This window comes from Martes martes (assembly GCF_963455335.1).
Source record: "Martes martes genome assembly, chromosome: 2".
Lineage (NCBI taxonomy): Eukaryota > Metazoa > Chordata > Mammalia > Carnivora > Mustelidae > Martes > Martes martes.
Window position 1 is genome coordinate 84,322,538 of NC_137889.1, and position 21,320 is coordinate 84,343,857.

Below are 21,320 nucleotides of genomic sequence, written 5' to 3' on the forward strand. Positions count from 1 at the left end.
TCCATCAATCTTTCTTTTTACATAGAAAAGTAATGGAGCAGGATTGAAAGAAAACTGCATTTTACCTGAGTAAAAAACAAGATAAAATACCGACACTTAGGCACCAAGATGTATATAAATAAAAATGGCTCAAGTCTGCAGTTGGCGTCTTTCTTCCACCAGCTTTGAAAAGCTGTACCCTGTCATTGTTGACGCCACATTAATTACCAGACAACTAGGAGACGCCAAAAATTATGTGGTTTTGAGATATTTTTAAAAATCTATGCAGCGTAAAATAAATTTGGGGGTTTACTATATAATGCTAAAACAAAAATCTATGCAAACTTTCCCAAACCTTGCAATATTCGACAATATTCCCTCAACAAGTGTTAACTGGACAGTCTAAGTGGAATTGCTTTTAGGAGCTAAGGCTACAAAGGCGTCAAAATGCTTCCAGACAAGTTTGGCCAAGTAGTGGAAGCAGGCGACGTAAATCACAGAGGTGAGCCCCAAAAGGACAGGACCATTTAAGTTTTAGGGAGGACCGGGATTCGCTCGCTCCAGACCCTCCCTAGAACTGATTCCTTAGGTTAGCTGAAAAAAAAAAAAACTAAACTTCGGGAAATACAGCGCAAACAACCAAATCGCTAAACCAAACTATTTAAGTCTTACAATTAGGCAGAAAACGTTATTTCAAGACTTCTACGGAGATTCGAGGGAGACCGTTAAGTTACGACGTACTAAGAGCCTCCTACCTCAGGGTCGAGGCCACGCCCCCGAAGAAAAAGGCCCGCTTCTCGATCCCAGAAGGCCGTCGGGCGACCAGTACGCGTGCGCGGATTGCGTCACATCCGGCGCCAGGGCGGTCGACTCCGGAAGGGACTGCACAGTTGTGGCAGCGGTTTCTCTGTTGCGGATTAGCGTTTCTTGTCTCTTGGAGCGGCGCGTTGTACGGCAGCATCATGGTTGAGGTAAAGTGGCACTTGGGCACTGAGAGGTTGTTCGCATCTGGAATGTGTTTCTTTGGCGGCTGACGTGGAAGAACGAGGGTGTTTGGCGTTTGGGGAGAGTAGAGCCTGCGAAGGGAGGCTCTCTGGCCGAGGCCGGGTAGTCTCTTCTTAAGCTTTTCTGGGATAGAGAGAGGCCGGATGGGAGCACTAGCTGGAAGTTACTCCCAGGCGAGAAGCCTGAGAGAATTTCTCAGTTCTTATTTGACCTTTGAACTCGGCAGTGCTTCTGGATGCGTTGAATTCACCGTCTGCAGAATAGCGCCAATCAATGGTTGTGTGTCCCAAAAGACTGGCAGCCCTCTCTGGTGTTAACTTTGTGCCTTCCTTCAGCTCTTCCCCAGGACAGCCTGACATTTTGAAGTTTTGCATCAGCTGTTCTGTTAGCCAGCCTTGTCCATCTTATCTCAGAAATATTTCTTGATTCTTGTCCATATCCACTGTCTTCACCTTAATTCAGACCAACATCATCTTTTGTCTGGACAAGTGCATTAGCTCCCTTCCGGTATTCTTGCTTCCATTTTTGTTACACTCTCCCCCCTCCGCAGATTGATCTGTTTAAAAATGTAAGTTGATCATGGGTTTTTTTTCTGCTTAAAATCCTTTTTTGGCCCGATGTTATTAGAGCAAAAGTGTAGACTATTGCAGAGATTAAAAAAAAATTCTTAATCTAATGTGGACTTTGTCTACCTTTGGAACCTCTTTTCAGCATCACAGTCCACCTTCCTGCGGAGCGTACACAGTTCTCTTGGAGCTCCTACTTCATTGTTCTGTGTACATGGCATTTTCTCTCTGCCTGGATTGTTCTTGCCCCTACTGTGCACAAGGCTACCTCTCTTCTTAACTAATACCTCAGAGAGATCTTTCATAACTATCCTAAGTTTTCTCTGCCCCAGCCCCTTGCTTGTTTCCTTCATAGCACTTATTAAAATGTGTTGCCTATTTTTGTTTTCTCTTGAGCACTGGGACCATGGCTGCCTTTTCATCATTCTTTTGCTAGCTTCTAGCACAGTACCTGCCAGACACATAGTAGGAGCTCAGTAAATATTTACTGAATAAATGACTAAGCTCAGGCATCCCTTATTGTTATACCTGGGGCTCTTGCCAATGAGGAGTTTCCTCTACTTCTCTGAACTTGACTCCTATAGCTTGCTACAAATAGCTGTGGTGAGTGGTACAGAGCTTTTTACATATTTAAACATGTAAAGTGTATAACTAATTTTACTTTAATTTATGTTATGATATGTGTAATTTATAGCTAGGTATGTGATTCTGTTCTTTCTTTCTAGGAGGTACAGAAACATTCTGTTCACACACTTGTGTTCAGGTCATTGAAGAGAACGCATGACATGTTTGTAGCTGATAATGGAAAACCTGTGCCTTTGGATGAAGAAAGGTAGGTATTGTTCCTTTTCAGTTGCTAGAATATTTAAACTTCTGATGTTGGGGGAAGAGAGCAGGGAGAGGGGAACTTTTAAAGATTAGTGAGTGGTACTAACATAGGATATCTATTCAATAATGAATGGTGTTTGGGCATGATTTAAGCTGATTTAACTTTTTTTTGGCCTTGTCTTTCACAGTAAAAAACCCATTAATTAATTGCATTTATAAATACCCAGTAATTAGGACAGTCCCTTTTAGGTGTTATATTTTATAATCAATCACTTTGTATGTGCTTTCAGCTTCCCGCTGCTCTCAGAGCCTTGCTGAGCTGAAATTGTACCTGGCCAGTACCTCTACTCCCATCTTTTCTCGTTAGTATGATGAAGATTTTTGAGTGGTGGCATATTTTTGGTTCTACATCTCCAGCTCCAGTCTGGGATTGCATTATGTGCAGTGTTCCTCCTTTGTCCTTTACCCTTCTTTTAAACTATATTTAATTCCTAAGACAAGCATTTATATTTAATTTATAAAGTGAGCTACTCTTAAAATTAATATAGTAAGTGCATTTCTTTTAAAAAATACTGGACTAATTAAGTACTTTGATTAGTTCTAATTAATCTTTTTAGATACATTCAGTAAAGGTTATGATAGAAGCTTTTACTATAGTTTTATATTTATACATTTGAAGGAAAGTATTTTGACTTTGAGGTTTTAAAAGGATATATTAGTTTCTATATATTTTTAAGTCAGACCCTTGATAATTTATCATGAAAGGTTTTATATTTATTGGTTAACAAACTAAAATGTTACTTAGACTTAATGGATGCTATGTGGTGGATTGTGAACAAAAGTGTGGAAATGCACTTCGAGCTTTTTAAAATACTGTTTAAAAACTTCATAGAATTTTTTTCTACATGATTAGGCAAACCTAGCTGTTTAAGTACTTGTGTTTCTTGGCTGAGTATATTTCCATAGGTTAATATATTTAAAGAACTCAGAGATATATTCTTATGTTCATAATTTTTAAATAGTCACAAACGGAAAATGGCAATCAAGCTGCGTAATGAGTATGGTCCTGTGTTGCATATGCCTACTTCAAAAGAAAATTTTAAAGAGAAATGTCCTCAGAATGCATCGGATTCATATGGTCATAAACAGTATCCTGCCAATCAAGGCGAGTATGCGTTATCAAAAACATCAGGACTTTTATTTTAAAAATGGAAAAATGAAATGTTTTAGTGCCTGTCCCAAAAGGACTGATTAGAGCCATATCCTATTGAACAACTATATGGGTATTATAATGGAAGTCTTGATTTCCTCATTGGAGTAGTGAGTGAGATTATTGGTTTGGTGGATTTTTTCTTATAGGAAATAAAAAAGTGGTAGAATAATAATGACAGATTCTTAGGATATAGAGAAGGTCACAGTGGAGACTAAAGGAAAAATTTCTAACCCATGGGAAGACCATCTGTCTATTTTAGCTATCATTCATAAAGGTGATATTAAGCACGGAAATTGGCAGTGAATAAAGATAATCTAAGATTCCACAGAGAAGTCATTTGCTTGGAAGAAAAACCAGAGTTGGTTGTTACTTGATGGGATGATCTCTCTGCAAGCCACTATAATTCTACAGCTTTTTTAACATCATATTAGCAAATAGTCAAGGAAATTTCCTATGTACATGTTCCTCAGAAGTCAAAACAAAAATCAGTATATCTTGGTTCTGAACTTTGGGTTTAGTTGGGAAAATTTGAGCATTTTAGTTGTTAATTTAATATGCATTAAAAGAGATGATGCTTGTATATATGATAAATTTGCCACTGATGATGATGATGATTCCTCTTCCTTTTTTAAGGACAAGAAGTTGAATATTTGGTGACAGGTACACATCCATATCCACCAGGACCTGGTAAGTGAGCTGTTACATACTGGAAATATCTTACAGACATTTCCATGAATGAACCAGTAATGTGATTCTAATTGCCTATAAAATACAAGATAAGCTCAGTAGCCAGGCATTCAGGCATAGCTTTTTAGATGATAGTTAACTAATACTCAGTTTCATATCATTTCATTCAGCAAACATTCTTAAACATCTAGATTTTTTTTCAGGTGCTATGCTAGGAATTCAAAGACAGTAAGACTGCTCCAGGCTAAAAGATGCTTATATGGAGGTTTAAACAGACATGTTATTATCACTAAACTTAAAAAAGTGATAGAAGTGTTAGTGTAGAAGCAGGTGTGATAGAAATGTCCACTAGATATTTGTGTGTGTAGACAGCTGGCACATAAATGGAGTGGCTAGTATAATGGTGTGGAGGACAAAAAGTTTCTAGTTCTAGGTTCTAGGTTCTAGTAATTTTAGAAGATGGAATTACCATATTGAAAGTACAGGCAAATTGTTGCTTCTTGTTTAGTAATTTACATTTATTCTTGAAAACATTCTGTTAGTATTTGGGAACTGCTTAATTTTTATATCTGAAGGTAATGTCTCAAGATAATAGAAATTTAACTTTCTTATCTTGGATATGTTAATACCAGGCTGCTTGTGATTAATCCAATTTGAGTTATCTGATTTTAAATTATATTTATTATTAAAAAATAGAAATAAAAGACACACAAAACGTCAGAGAAATTTTTGTAATAATCATCACCTGGAGATAATCACATGTTTTCTTTCAGTATTTTATTTTAAACCCCTGTAAGTGAAATCAAAGATAGCTACTAAAAGGAATTGATTTTTTTTTAAAATAGGTGTTGCTTTGACAGCAGATACTAAGATCCAGAGAATGCCAAGTGAATCAGCCGCACAGTCCTTAGCTGTGGCATTACCTTCTTCTCAGACCAGGTATGAAGTATTACACTTACAATTATACAGATTTTTTGAAAGCATAATTCTTTGTTTACATTTTTTCTCATTTTAAGATTTCTTTATAATTATGTATTATATGACATTTTCCTTTATCATTGCTTACAAAATTTAAAGAGTTGGTTCTGCACAACACATGACTGAAGACAGTTACTTAGAATATGACATTTCTTTTGCCTCAGGGTTGATGCGAATCGTAATGCACCTGCTGGAGGTGAATACCGACATCCAGGGGCTTCTGACCGTTCACAGCCTGCAGGGATGACTCCAGTAAGTTTTTCTGTGTCAGATCACACTGCAGATTTCCAACTTTTGGAACTTGTTGCCTTATTTCCTTTTATCCCAAGAGTCTTAGGTTAAATATTAAGTAAATGAAAAATTTCCTCGCTTCTCATTAGATAACAGCTGACTGAGCCAGTTAATATTTCATAGCCCTAAAATTTAAGTTGCTAGTGATTTTGCATATCGTTTCGAATTTAAAACTCAAATTCTGTGTCTGTTGCACATTGTATCTAATACTTAACTTTGATATAGTGTGATGTTACTCTTTGTTGTCCACTATTAAAAATACGAGGAATGCTATTCTGAAACGTGTATTAGTATGTGTTAGATAGGAAAATCTCTCTCTTTTTAAACTCATAAGTTGGTTTACACAATTTGAGTTGAGTGCTGTTAGTAATGTAATATTCACAGGTTGTGCGGGTAGTATCTTATAAATGAATATTTAGAAATATGGAAGTTTATCTATTTGTAAGTTAAATGGCAGCTAATGTTACTGGTGAAAGTAATTATAAAAAGAGTAACTGTGAAAATATCTAGTTTATTTTATCAGGCTGTCACTTGAGTAACTGCAGGCTAAATGAATGAATTTGTGGTCTTTCCACCACATTTCTTCTTTTGCCTCCATTCATAGATCTCTGCCCAGGCTTTCTGTCTCCTAAGGAGGAGGTAATATAAGCTTCTTGATGGTAGGAACTTACGGACTTAAGTATTTTTTGGGTGGTTGGTTGGATGTTAATAGTAGATGGTACATTAGCTAGAATACCTATTAAAATATTAGTTAAACTTCTCCAAAGGCAAAGGAAACAAAGGCAAAAATGAGCTATCGGGACTTCATTAAGATAAAAAGCCTTTTTTTTTTTTTTTAAGATTTTATTTATTTATTTGACAGAGATCACAAGTAGGCAGGGAGGCAGGTAGAGAGAGAGGAGGAAGCAGGCTCCCTGCTGTGCAGAGAGCCCAATACGGGGCTCGATCCCAGGACCCTAGGATCATGACCTGAGCCGAAGGCAGAGGCTTTAATGCACTGAGCCACCCAGGCGCCCCGATAAAAAGCTTTTGGACAGCAAAGGAAATAGTTGACAAAACCAAAAGATAATCTACAAAATGGGAGAAGATATTTGCAAAAGTTTTATCAGATAAAGGGTTAGGATCCAAGATCTATAAAGACCATATCAAACTCAACACCCAAAAAACAATCCAGTCAAAAAAATGGTCAGAAGACATAAATGGACATTTCTTCAAAGAAGACATACAAATCGCCAATAGACACTTGAAAAAATGCTTAATATCACTCGGCAGCAGGGAAATACAAATCAAAACCACAATGAGATGCCACTTCATGCCAGTCAGAATGGCTCAAATAAACCACTCAGGAAATAACAAATGTTGGAGAGCATGTGGAAAAAGAGGAACCCTCTTATATTGTTGGTGGGAATGTAGGCTAGTGCAACCACTCTGGAAAACAGTATGGAGGTTCCTCAAAAGGCTCAAAATAGAGCTACCTATGACCCAGCATTTGTAATACTAGGTATTTGCCCCTAAGATACAATGTAGTGATCCAAAGGGGCACCTGCACCCCAGTGTTTATAGCAGCAATGTCCATAGTAGCCAAATTCTGGAAGAGCCTAGATGTCCATCAACAGATGAATGGATAAAGAAGAGTGGTATATATACAGTGGAATATTGCTCAGCCATCAAAAAAAGAAATCTTGCCATTTGCAATGACGTGGATGGAGCTAGAGAGTATTATACTAAGAGAAATAAGTCAGAGGAAGTTACCTAATTTTTTTCGTGGAATTCAAGAAACAGAAGAACGTTGAGGAAGGGAGTGAAAAATAAAACAAGATGAAATCAGAGAGGCAAACATAGGAGACTCTTAACCATAGGAAACAAACTGAGGGTTGTTGGAGGAGAGGGGGTAGGGGAATGGGGTTAATTGAGTGATGGGCATTAAGGGGGACACGTGATGTAATCAGCACCGGGTGTTATATACAATTGATGAATCACTGAACTCTACCTCTGAAACTAATAATACACTGTATGTTAATTAATTGAATTTAAATTTTAAAAAATATTACTTAAATGTTTTCTTGGAAAATAGTTTCTTCTTTTGCTATAAAGTCCATAATGTGAAAATACAACAATGAAAGGCAGTGACATTAATCTACTTACAATTACTCAAATAATAATAGAAGCTTACACGGAGCATTTAGAGTAAACACTATTTTCACAGTAACTGTCTGAGGTAAGCTCTGTTATTTCCATGTTACAAAGCAGGCACAGAGGTTATATAATTTTTGCTTAAAGCCAGTCAGCTAGTAATTAGCAGAGCAGGGTTTATGAACCCACGCACAGTGTGATATGTGCTCTTAAGTCTGATGTTCTGCCTCTGAGATTTTTTAATTGATACTTAAAATTAACATATGGAAAATATAGTTCTGATTAGAAGTCTCAGTTATGCCAACGTTTTCTATTTATACCATATTTTAATTGTCTTATCCTCTTCAATTAAGAGAAAAAAACCTCACAAATCCCCTTTCTGAATTTTTCTTCTTTGAATGAACGTGAAATATTAGGTATGATGTCTTTAACGATAGCATAATCTGTTCTATATCTAGGCCGTTATGGAGGCTGGCAATGCCAAGAACTCTGCACTGATGGCTAAAAAAGCCCCCACAATGCCGAAACCCCAGTGGCACCCACCGTGGAAACTCTACAGGGTGAGTGAATATGTATATTACTCCACTGCAGGAATGATTATTGCTTTCCACTTACTAAGAGCTCAGGAATAGAATATGGAAGAAAAGGAGTGAATATGAGAACTGATAAAGTGATCTGAGATGGGATGTGGGAAGGGTTTTAGGCACAATCTTAAAAGACATCTCAGAAGGAGACTTCCTTAAGTAAAAGCCATGCACATATTTTGTATAAAATAGAGTATAAAATGTTGACAAAACTATTAAAACGTGGAGAACAGATGAAATAAATTTTCTAAACGTTTGAAGTATTTAATGTGAAGGCCTGGAGGGAGAACAACATATGATGATATTTCTTTGATTATTCTATTGATTATCTTTTCAATTGTAGTAAATTTAAATGATTCAAGGGTCACCTGGGTGGCTCAGTTGTTAAGCTCTGCCTTTGGCTCAGGTCACGGTCCTGCGGTCCTGGGATTGAGCCCCACATTGGGTTCCCTACTCAACTGGGAACCTGCTTTTCCCTCTCCCTCTGCCTGCTGCTCCCCCTGCTTGGGCTCTCTCTCTCTGGCAAATAACTAAAATCTTTAAAAAAAAAAAAAAAGATTCAAAATGTACTAAATCTGAAATGAAACATATGTAGTAGGAAAACCATAGCTACACAAAATATATACGTTGAATTTTAGTTCTCTAGCTACATACTAAAATAGACTTTCTTTTGTTGTACATACCAAGTAAATTTTTTTTTTTTTCCATACCAAGTAAATTTTAAGAGACGTATAAATTTCGGTAATCACTGCCACAGTCAGTGTGTAGAAGTTCCAACACACAAAAAAACAGTCCTGCGCTATTATTTTATAGTCATACGGTTCCGTACCCCTGGCAGTTGTTCATCTGTTATCCATACTATAGTGGTGTTTTTTCAATTTTGTTAAATAATGGAATTATGCAGTATGTACCTTTTGAGACTGACTTCCTTCTTTCCTTCAGCTTAATGCCTTTGAGAGTCCGCCAAATTGTTGCATGTATTAACATATTCCTCTTTATTGCTGAGTGGTATTCCACTGTATAGCTATGTCATAGTTTGTGTGTATCTGTTTACTGATTTACTGTATCTGTTTACTGTTTACTGATTTATAATTCTAAAATCTAATTGTTAAATAATTGTATAATGTTTTTGAAGATACAAGGAGGGGCTGTTCAAACTTGACTTATGTGTCATGAGTTGATATTGAATAAACTTTAACTTACGTCTAATGAGTCTGCCCATTCTACGTTTTGTTTTATACAGGTGATTAGTGGGCATCTTGGCTGGGTTCGCTGTATTGCTGTAGAACCTGGAAATCAGTGGTTCGTAACTGGATCTGCTGACAGAACTATAAAGGTAATAGGAGGAAGAAAAAGAATTTATGACTTTGTATTTGCTGCATAAATTTAATCTTTTATTGTTATTGGAATTGCTATTGGAGTTCCTCTGATTTCTTAGACCTGAGTATGAAGTAAAATTTATTATCTTTATCAGTTCAGTGTTTCAAATATGCTTGGAAAGTGGTATTTAAATAACAGGGTTTTTTTCCAAACAGTACATACTCTGTATCTACCACTAATATCTTGATATTTAACGTTTTTTCAACTCTGGTTATAGAATTCAAGCACGCTTATATATAAAAAGTGTGGAAAATACAAAAAAGTATTAAAGAACACAGACCATACATAATCCAACACTGTCAGATGATTTGAACAAATTTCTTTTTAAGTATTTATTTCTGTGCATATGTGTCATTACATTTCCTTCTGAACTTTTTTATATGTGTGTAAATATGTATCTTTAAAAAATCATGATGGGGGTGTCTGGGTTGCTCAGTCAGTTAAGCGACTGACTCTCGGTTTCAGCTTAGGTCCTGATCTCAGGGTTGTGAGATCGGGCCCCATGTCAGACTCTGCACTCAGCATAGAATCTGCTTGAGACTCTCTCTCTTCCCCTTGCTCCACCCACCCTTCCCCTGTGTGCACACGCTATCTCTCAAATATTAAAAAAAATACATAAATTTAAAAAACACAATCAATATGTAATTTTGCACTCTGCTTTTTTTTCCACTTAATATATCAGAGGCATATTTTTTGTATAAAAGTGAACATTTTTTTAAATGGTTTCATGATATATCATTTAGATAATCTATACTCTTCCTATTGTTAGACATCAAAGTTTTTAGTGTCTTGATTTTCACTATCACAAGTACTGCTGTAATTTTTGTGCGTAAAGTTTTTTGCTTATTTTAAGTTATTTTGTTATGATAGATTCCCAGAAATGGAATTAATGGGTCAAACATTTTTGAAGTTGATACCCAAAGTACAAATTACTTTCCAAAATGGGTGAATTGTTACTTGCAATGTATGAGAGGATCCTTTCCAACACACTGTGTGTCTTTAAAAATATCTACTAACATGTTAAGCAGAAGTGGTTATCTAATCTTTCAAAAACTGTCCATAAAAAATTTCTAGTGGGGTTGAACTTTTGATACCCAATAAAGCTGTTCTTAAGGTTTTTGGCATGTATATATTTTTTTATTGAGGTGTAATTGATGTACAATATTATGTTAGTTTTGGGTGTCCAACATAATGATAGTGTATTTGTGTATATTGTGAAATCACCGCAACAAATCTAGTTAACGTCTGTCACCATACATAGTTACAGAACTTTTTTTCCTTATAGTGAGAACTTTTAAGATCTACTCTCTTAACAACTTTTAAATACACAGTGCAGTATTATTAACTGTAATTGCCAGGTTGAACATTATATCCCCATGACTTACCTATTTTATTTTAAAACTGGAAGTTTGTACATTTGACTCTCTACCCTCTACCCATTTCACCCACTCCCCACCCTAATCACTGGCAACCACTAATCTGTTCTCTGTATCTGTGAGCTTGGTTTTTTTTGTTTGTTTATTTTTAGAGTTCACATATCAGTGAAATCACATAATATTTGTCTGTCTTGGTCTGACTTACTTCACATAGCATAACAAACTTGAGGTTCATCCATATTGTAAATGGCAAGATTTCATTCTTTTTCATGCCTGAACGATCGTCCATTTTGTGTGTGTGTATGCGCGTGCGTGCGTGCACACACACATTTTTAAAATCCATCCATTGATGGACATTTAGGTTGTTTCTGTAGGGTTTTATTGTCTTTTTTTTCTAAGTTGTTGCCATCCTTGCTTAAGTTAATATGATATTCATACTTTCATCATCTGTGATATCCTTTTATATGTTAAGATTTTGTCACTTATTGCAAATAATTTCCCAGTTTGAATGTGCTTTTTAATTCTATTTTTCCCTCCTTAACAAGAGAGGAGATTAGTGGGAGATTATTTTGCAAATTTTTGAAGTTTTTTCTGTTTATACCTTCAGTTTCTGAAGATTTAATTTTAACATTAAGAATCTAAAAATTTGCTTTGAAATAACGAAAAATTAAATATTCTTTCATTGCAGATTTGGGACTTGGCTAGTGGCAAATTAAAACTGTCATTAACTGGGCACATTAGTACAGTGCGTGGTGTGATAGTAAGTACACGGAGCCCTTACCTGTTCTCCTGTGGAGAAGACAAACAAGTCAAATGCTGGGATCTCGAATATAATAAGGTAAGTTTGGAGTTAAGGATTTAAAACATTAAGAACCACTGGTTTTCTTTATAGATATTTTAACTCTCCTGCTTTATTTTTAGGTTATAAGGCACTATCATGGACATCTGAGTGCAGTGTATGGTTTGGATTTGCACCCAACAATTGATGTGCTGGTGACCTGTAGTCGGGATTCCACTGCACGGGTAAATGGAATAGAGCTTTGTGTTTCTTTGTAAACATATTGCATCTTACACTATGCATATTTGGTCAGGGAGTCGTATATTATTTGTTGGAGTATTAAAGATAGTTGTCTTCACCAGCAATAGCCCAGTCCCTCAGTTTCTTGGCATGTATGTTTTTCTACCTTCATTTTCAGTGCTGTGGCTTCATCATGTTTATTATTGGCAGTGCCCTGCCTCTGAAATGGGACACTCACACATTCTATTCCATCACTGCAACAGTTTCCATTAGCTGTTTACTTCAGTAGTCTCATTATGCCCATTCTTAACACTTTCAGTACCCTGATCTTTTAGTTGTTTTTGTTGTTTTTTTTTTTTTTTCCTGTCAGCTGCCTCCTATCTACATTCCCCATCCAGCTTACAAATCATTATCTTTTCTTTGAAATGATTTTTCATTCCATTCAGGCACAGTTGTCTGGTAAATTCCCAGCCTTGAATTGGTCCAGTTACCTGCCTAAGATATGAATACCTGTTCTCTCTGATGGTATGTCTCTTGTGTTTTTACAGATTTGGGATGTGAGAACTAAAGCCAGTGTACATACGTTATCTGGACATACCAATGCAGTTGCTACAGTGAGGTGTCAAGCTGCAGAACCACAGATTATTACTGGTATGATTGATACTCTCTAAGTTTACAGTTTGATCAGAATGCATTATGATGATACATTACACTTTTCATATTCACTATGACTCTTGCTTTGTTACAGAGGTACATTGTATTTGATTGTTTTTATTTCATATTCTTTACATTTCATAGGATATATCTACCTATCATAGACTATGTCATACACAGTGTCATGTAATGTCTGACTAGAAAATGGTGCTATGAGATACATTCAGACATTGTTTCATAGTATCAAAATTACTAGTCTAGGAAACTGAGACTAAAAGACAAAATATCCAGAGACCAATAACCTTTAGAGCTGGTTTGAGTTTTGTTTTGCTAATGGTAAGATTAATAATAGACCTTTACTCTAAGAGTAGAAAATAATTTCTTCACTTGATGTATTTTGTTAATTAAAAATCATTTGTTTTTTTCCTTCCCCTATCATTAGGGGAACTACTGGTGTTTGTTCTAGCTGTTCAGTTGACAGTGTTTTAAGCACTTACTGCATTTTTTTAAGCATTAAATTGAAAACCAACCTATAAGTTTGGAACTGTAAAGTAATGAGCCAGGAGCTGGTATGACTTTCATGTAGTATGTATGTGTCTATGGAAAACTGATTCCTATGTTATGTTTAATTTTTGCATAATTTTTCTTGGTCTGTATTTTGTGGATGTGTATTTTCATTATAGGAAGCCATGATACTACAATACGATTATGGGATTTGGTGGCTGGAAAAACAAGAGTTACATTAACAAATCACAAAAAATCAGTCAGGGCTGTGGTTTTACATCCAAGACAGTAAGTACATTTTCTTAATTAGCTTGTCTTTTTTCTTCCATTTTTAGAATAAGTATAGAAATACCAACATTAGTGCTACTTTGGTAGCTGTTTACCATTGTCATTTCCAGGCCTGTGCCACTTACGAACTTGCATTTCTTTCATTTTTCTTGTGTAGTATTTTGCTTCATGACCTATATATAATGAGGAAAATTTTCCACAAGGTGAAAAATGAAAGTGTCATTTGAGACCATATAAATAAATCATGGCTAAAAGCTGCATGTCAGAGTGGAGGCTAATAGAAGTTGGATTTAGTATTTGACAGAAATGTTATTGGATACTGAGATATACATAGAATAGTTTAATTCTTAAGGAGGAAGTTAGTATACATAGAAAAAAAAGAGTAGGAACCCTGAACATTATTATCAGGGTGTCCAAAGAGGTGGAGCATAAGATCTCAATCTGTTTCTTGCATCACATCACCCTGACACTTTTTTGGCCACATTGATTTTTATTTTCTGTCCTCCCTCTCCCTCTTATCCATTATTTCCTTCCTCCCTTTCTCTGTCTTCCTCGCTCCCTTTCTTCCTCTTTTTCTCTCTCTTCCTTTTGCCCTCTGTTTCTTCCATTCATTTCCTTTCTTCATAGAGTCCCTTCTCCCTCTCTTGCTCTCTCCAGAATAGTTTCATAACCCCTTGCCCTTAATGTGAATCTAGAGGTTTGTACATTTGTTGCTTTAGCTCAGTGGAGAGCATTGGAGAAAGAAGAAAGATTAATCTAGGACTTAAAATACATTAAAAATGATTTGAAGATCTGATTTAACCTGGAACAGATGTCTTCGTATTTTACCTGTTGGTACGACAATAATATTTTGCTATAACTATATAGATCCATAACTACACATGTAGAGTATAACCATAAGCTGTTTAGCTTTCTGAATCCACCATTTTACTTAACTTGGTTTACTTAGTCGTGAATTCTTTTTCATCTTATTTCAGTTATACATTCGCATCTGGCTCTCCTGATAATATAAAACAGTGGAAATTCCCTGATGGAAGTTTTATTCAAAATCTTTCTGGTCATAATGCTATTATTAACACATTGACAGTGAATTCTGATGGAGTGCTTGTTTCTGGAGGTAAAGTAAGATTTTAATAATAAATATGTTTTAGTCTGTCATTTTTTCTTTTAGTAAATGAGTAAACATTTATAAAATTTCTTTTTTTTTTTTTAAAGATTTTATTTATTTATTTGACAGACAGAGATCACAAGTAGGCAGAGAGGCAGACAAGACAGAGAGAGAGGAGAGGAAGCAGGCCCTCTGCCGGGCAGAGAGCCCGATGCGGGGCTCGATCCCAGGACCCTGGGATCATGACCTGAGCCGAAGGCAGAGGCTTTAACCCACTGAGCCACCCAGGTGCCCCAACATTTATAAAATTTCTAAGCCATCCCACCTAAGTATTATGGCAGAACTTGCCTGATTAATGTGTACTTGAATGTTCCTATGTGTGTTCATGCATGTTTGTAATACATGCAACATATTCCATAATTTAGTCTTCTTTGAGTTCCCACGTGATAAATCTAACCTGTTCATGCTGAGAATTACCTAAATTTTGGTTACGTATTCCAGAACTAGATAGCATTTTGTGGTGCTTTTTGAGCTCTATAATAAATTCTGGATTAGCCACAAATGAACATAGACAAACCAATATTAAGAGAAGCTGGATTGCCTGTGTCTTATAACTCTATTTAGTCTTTATGGTCATGGTGCCTGACTCATGGATGGTCTTAAATGCTTGCCAAGCTGAATTATTCAAAGGATACCATGTTTAATTAGATTTTTTCCTTTAAGCTGACAATGGCACTATGCATCTTTGGGACTGGAGAACTGGCTACAATTTCCAGAGAGTTCATGCAGCTGTGCAGCCTGGATCTTTGGACAGTGAATCAGGAATATTTGCTTGTGCTTTTGATCAGTCTGAAAGTCGGTTACTAACAGCTGAAGCTGATAAAACCATTAAAGTGTATAAAGAGGATGATACAGCAGTAAGTTTACTATTTCACATACATTTTGAAGTACAGTAAGTCAACCATACCAATTTTGCAAGTGCTTTCTCATTTTAAAGTTATTGAAATTATCAGAAAGGAAAATGATCTTACAGTATTAAGGTATTTGTTATCTTGAATAATGTCTGCTCGTAGATTTCTGTATTGGTTTTGTTGATGCCAGTGAATCCATAGATTGTTTTAATTTTATCTTTACTACAATTACTGGGAAAAATCTTATATCAAGAATAACCACAAACAAATTGCTATGCAAATTAACTTTAAAATCATAAACTTTGGTATTATTAGAATACCTAAATAGTAATTTTATTAGACTTGAAAAATCATGAACTGAATTTGTAGTGAACCCATACATTCTTTATTAGGTTCAGATGATGCAAAAGTTTGTCAGATATTCCTAAAATTGTTAAAGAACTATTAAATATGTAATGCCAACCAATATAATATATAAACTAATACAATAATATAAGAATAGATGCCTTATTTTTGTTAGGAAGAGAGTTCTTAATATAAAGCAAATTAATAATACTTTGTTTTAACTTCTTTAATTTTCTGTTTCCAGACAGAAGAAACTCATCCAGTCAGCTGGAAGCCAGAAATTATCAAGAGAAAGAGATTTTAATCTGGCATTATCTTCATGGTGGCTCCTTTTTTTTTTTTTTTTCTTTTTTTAAAAAAAAAAAGCTTGGTGTTGATGAGAATATCCAGTCATTTTGTGCTCTGGCTAGGAATATAAAGCAGAAACTCACATGCTTAAATAATTCCTGTTTCATATTTTATAATAAACTGCCCCCCCATGTTGTTATTTCCAAGATAAATAGAGATCCTAGGAAGTAAGATGCAGATATCAAGCCTATGTAGGTTTGTTGAACATGACTATTCTAAAAGTAGAATTGTCAGTTTTATTAAAAGATCTTTTAAAAAAACTTAAACTGCTTACCATAATAAGGACTTGTTTCAAGGGGAGCAGTTGCATTTTTGGGGGGGGAGCTTTGTTTTTGTTTTCGCTTTAGTCCTTTAAGAACTAGTATCTGTGACTAATAATTGGGGATTAAAGGATTAGAAGTCTTACTTATGTATGTTTATTCTACAAACAGTTTTTCGAGTGCATGTTCTACAAAGTTCTGCACTGGATGCTGTTCAGGAGACAGCCAAGTAAGATGTATGTCCTCCATCACCCTAGTTAGCTTATCACAGAAGTGCTGTAATAGAGATAGAGGCAAAAAGCTGGAGTAGTGCAGGAAAAGACCATCATTTTTTCCCAGAGAGCATTGTGGAAGACTTCATAGAGTCCAGGTATTTGAGCTGAGTCTTGAGAGGGCGGAGAGGGAAACTGGTATCCTAGGATGAGGCATACAGTGAATGAAACCACACCTGTGAAACGGGGTGTGTTCTAGGAGCAAAGAATTGTCTGCTGCTGTTGAGTAATGAGTACAGCTGGTTGGTGGTGGAGAAAGCTTGTTTGGAGTTTGGATTTTATTCTACACGCAGTAGGATACCAATATAGGTATCAAAACCTGGACGAATTAATGAGATACCAGTGGAGGTATTGGAAGCTGTGGCAAGCAAGGGCTGCAGTCTTTTTGAAGACTTTCTGGAAAAGTGTTATTTAAGTTGCTGATACCTATTCCTTATGGTAAATAGGAGTTTTCAAAACCCTGCCCTTAGGATCCTGATTCCCCATCAGTTAAGAAACTGTGTCCACCTTCACTTTCTGTAGTTAGAAAACACAGTTACAAGAACAATTGATACAGATTTTTATTCAAATTTAAAAATGCACCATAATTTTGAACAAGCATTTCTAAATTATACCCCATCTTGCATGCTGTAGGTGGGAGTATAATTTTATAATCTGTAGGAGGGTTGTTTTTCAGAGTACATTGAAAATGCTCAAAGCGTTTGGCTAATTCTTCATTAAAGATATTAGGAAACTGCCCAATATGAGTAATCTGACAAGTGTACACTAGCAAGTTTACGGCACCTTTGTTCTTTAATTATTAAAACTAGCTCAGATGTCCTATCAGTAAGGGATGGTTTAATAGATTATGGTACATTCATGCAATTTATTTCTATCCATTAAAAGTGAGGAATGTCTCTGGACTTATAATAAGGTGTCCAAACTTTACTCTTAGGTAAAAGTTGTGGAAGCATTTTTTTGTAGATTAACTTGTTAATGCTTTAAAAAAATAATGGGATAGTAATACCACATTGTTAATAGTGGCTTTGTGAGGGAGTAAAATTGTGGGAGAACTTTCATGATTGGCTTTATATATTTCTATAATGTTTTAATTTTCTATAAGCATGTATTTTGTAAGCTTAAATAAAGAAATCCACTACACTTGCATCCCTGAAAAATTCTCATATGCCTTCTAACAGGAGAAAAATAGAGCTGAATAGGGTCCCATCCCTAAAGGCCAAAAAGAAATTTACTGTTAGTACAAGGAGGTGAAAAAGATAGCTTTCACTGTCCTGCCTAGCAAAGCTTCAACTGTTGTTTATTATGCACTAGTATCAGATTCTGAATAGCATTTAAGAAATCCATTTCCCTGCTTCATGCTATCTTGTATTACGGTGTTCTCAGATTCTCTTGCAAAAATTGCATCTACCGTGTGTTCATGAACCCTGTGGAATTTTAGGCAGAATTTCATGCATGTGCGCTTTTTTTTTTTTTGGCCCACTTGATAGAACCCCAACTCAGGATAAGCCCAAGTCTCTTACTGTGCCTGTCTTATGTTTACCCAAGCTGTAGAATGTTACCAGAGGAAACCAACTGTACTAACTGGACTCATTGTTTATTTATGACCACATACCTCAAGTGGGCCATTAACAGTGACAACACAGACATTTGTATAATTCGTGTCTTCTGCCTCCTGTTGCAAAGGATGAACTCTACCCACCTAAAAACAATTCCAAATGTATAGTATCACTAGACTTAACATTCCCTTCTAAGTATGCAATTAACTCTATTCCCTTTTATAGCCAAACTCCCTGAATTTTCTTAACTTCCCATGTTCCTCACTTCCCATTCTCTAAACTGACTCCAGTCCAAAAATAGTCAAATATGTTTAAACATTGTTCTTAGAGAAATGGAAGAAATTTAGTATGAAGTTGATAGGAAATAATGAAATAGAAAAGATACAGAGTAAGCCTGAATGTTGATTTTTTTTTTTTTTTGGTACATAAAGTAGAAATTAGATAAACCAATCAAGAAACAAATACAAGAATCATAAATACCCTAATAAAAACAAAAGGGGAAGAGATAATTGTGTCCAATTCCATGCCATATTTAAAAAGCAAAATAAACTGGTTAATTTTAAAGAAAAATATATGGCAGATTCCAGAAGATACAGAAAACCTAAATAGGTTAAGTATCCTAGATGAAATAGTTCATAGAGGAATTAACCCCTACCACCCACACACATCACTAAGTGCATTAAACTTCAAAGTGGAATTCTAATTTCAATGCACTATAAGTTTTTATAGGATTTAGATAAAGCTTTTATGTGTTTTAAAATGCGAGTATATAAAAAATAACCAAGTCCAATGATGCACAAATGAAATGATTTTATCTTGTATGTGAATATTGATGGGAAAATCCTTACTAAAGGCAAAGAATCAAGTATCACTCATCTAAGTGAAGTTTGAAAGTGCGAGGAAGTTTCATTATTAGCAAGTAATATAATTCACCATATTATGGTGAATATAGAAAAACATCTTTATGATGATGCAGGGGCATTTCAGTATAATTTGAAATCCATACTTCATTAAATAGAAACAAAACCTATTACTGTAGGAACAGATGGGTATTTTTTTTTTTTTTATTTTTTTTTTTTAAAGATTTATTTATTTATTTATTTGTCAGAGAGAGAGAGAGAGAGAGAGAGAGAGGAGCGAGAGTGAGCACAAGCAGACAGAGTGGCAGGCAGAGGGAGAAGCAGGCTCCCTGCCGAGCAAGGAGCCCGATGTGGGACTCGATCCCAGGACGCCGGGATCATGACCTGAGCCGAAGGCAGCTGCTTAACCAACTGAGCCACCCAGGAGTCCCCAGATGGGTATTTTTAAAAACTTGATTAAAGACAACTATGCTACGACAAGTTGTTGATTGGGAAATACTTGGGATATTCTTATTAATACCAGAAACAAGACAGGGATGTGCACAGCAGTGTCTAGCTTTTTAGAGAAGAATTCTGGTCTTCTCTAACTTTTCTGGAAGTCTTTGAGATGATGTAGAGGTATAATAATTGGAAAGCAGGGAAATAACATGATCATTGTTGGCATATAATTTGATTATACACTTGGAAAACTTAAGAGAATTGAAAGACTTAAAAAGAATAGGCATATTGAGTAAGAGCTTGGTACAGAACTGAGAACTCAGAAATCAATAAGCAGTAAGAGCTAATGAAAAAATAAAAAGCCCTCATATGAAATGACCAAAAGACTTGGAATAAAATTGAAGTGTGCAAGTCCTGTCTGAAGAGACTTTCAAAATCCTCCTTTAGGGATAGAAAAGAAGCCTTGGTTAAATAAAAAGCATATTACAGTCCTGGGTTAGAAACTTCATGCTGTCATTTCCCTTTAAATTCTATTAACTCAATCCCAATAAAATTACCTATTGTATTTTTTTTAGAATTGGACAAGCTGATTTTTAGTTCTTACAGAAAATTTTTAAAAAGCGGCAACACCAAAGATAATCTTGAAAACACAAAAAGGGGGGAGGGAACTAATTTGGTATTGCTACATGATCAATGGAATGGAGTAGGGTCCAGAAATAGACCCAAATACAAATGATAATTATGTATATGAGTAAGGTACCCTAACGTAAGATGCTCAATCATATTTAAACCCAAATTTAAAACTACAGTAAAAGCTACAGTATTCACCAATAAGGATGTCAAAGTTTAAAAAAAAAAAAAGTGATAATATACGTAGAGGTGGTGTTAGAAAATGGTTTTCTATTGTGCTGGTATTAGCAATATTAGCAATACTTTGTATTAGCAATACTTCTTAAAATCACATATTTTAACCCAGAAATTCTACTTCTAATGTGCTTGAGTTTGTGAGAAATGTATATTCATTGTTTACAATAGAAAAATATTGAAAGACACCTGATTACAGACTTCAAGCTAAAGAAGAGATGTAGATCTGAGAAACTCATAGTCTTAACGTTAATGATGCCTTGCATGTTTACATTTTACACAGAGCTGTCTTGTCTGTGATTACGTATGATCCCTTAAGACTTTTGAGAAGTAAGTTGGGCTAATATTCCCATTTACAGTTGCAGAATCAGCCTAGTGGGCTCAAAGCATGATAACAGGAGGAGCTAGTGTGAGAGCCCAGGGTTTTTGTTTTGTTTTAAATCTCTGTTCCATTTCTCTTGCTAGGAAATGACACTGTCTTATAATTTCTTATTAATTTCCATAAGAGTTGACTTTCCATTGATTTAAAGGCACTTTAAGGGAAGAGTAAAGCAAATATTTATGTTTCTCCTGAACTGACAGCATTCTTAGCTAAAAGCAACATTGGTTCTAGCAATGGCCTCAGTCCATAGACCTTTCTGGCAATTCAGTGCTTAATACATATATTCTTAAATCTATTCTATGTATCTACCTATTCATCTACCACCCATTTTTCTATCCATCATCTGTCTAAATTTACCTTGAAGTTAAGGAAATGCATATTTGTGGATTAATATTTATTACTTGGATTCTTATAAATTAGTAAAGTCTTTAAGGATTTGGAGATTTGGGAGATTTTAGGAGGAGAGGATTACTGATTTGAGGATGCTTGTGC

The 21,320-nt window shown here is 35.5% G+C and overlaps 1 protein-coding gene across 2 annotated transcripts; it reads left to right on the plus strand.

The window, feature by feature from the left end:
* Positions 1-818: 818 nt before the first annotated feature.
* On the plus strand, positions 819-17,880 carry PLRG1 (pleiotropic regulator 1). Of its 2 annotated transcripts, XM_080796917.1 has the most exons (16): positions 844-950; positions 2,276-2,382; positions 2,669-2,740; positions 3,401-3,543; positions 4,225-4,278; positions 5,124-5,217; positions 5,421-5,508; positions 8,139-8,240; positions 9,508-9,600; positions 11,709-11,858; positions 11,942-12,043; positions 12,587-12,689; positions 13,376-13,484; positions 14,462-14,601; positions 15,316-15,509; positions 16,093-17,880. In XM_080796917.1, exons 4-16 carry the CDS (start codon positions 3,414-3,416, stop codon positions 16,150-16,152), a joined length of 1,419 nt encoding a protein of 472 aa, XP_080653043.1. In that variant the 5' UTR covers positions 844-950; positions 2,276-2,382; positions 2,669-2,740; positions 3,401-3,413; the 3' UTR covers positions 16,153-17,880. The 2 variants fall into 2 exon arrangements, with proteins under 2 accessions (XP_080653042.1, XP_080653043.1); XM_080796916.1 differs by lacking the exon at positions 2,669-2,740 and having other exon boundaries at positions 819-950.
* Positions 17,881-21,320: the final 3,440 nt, after the last annotated feature.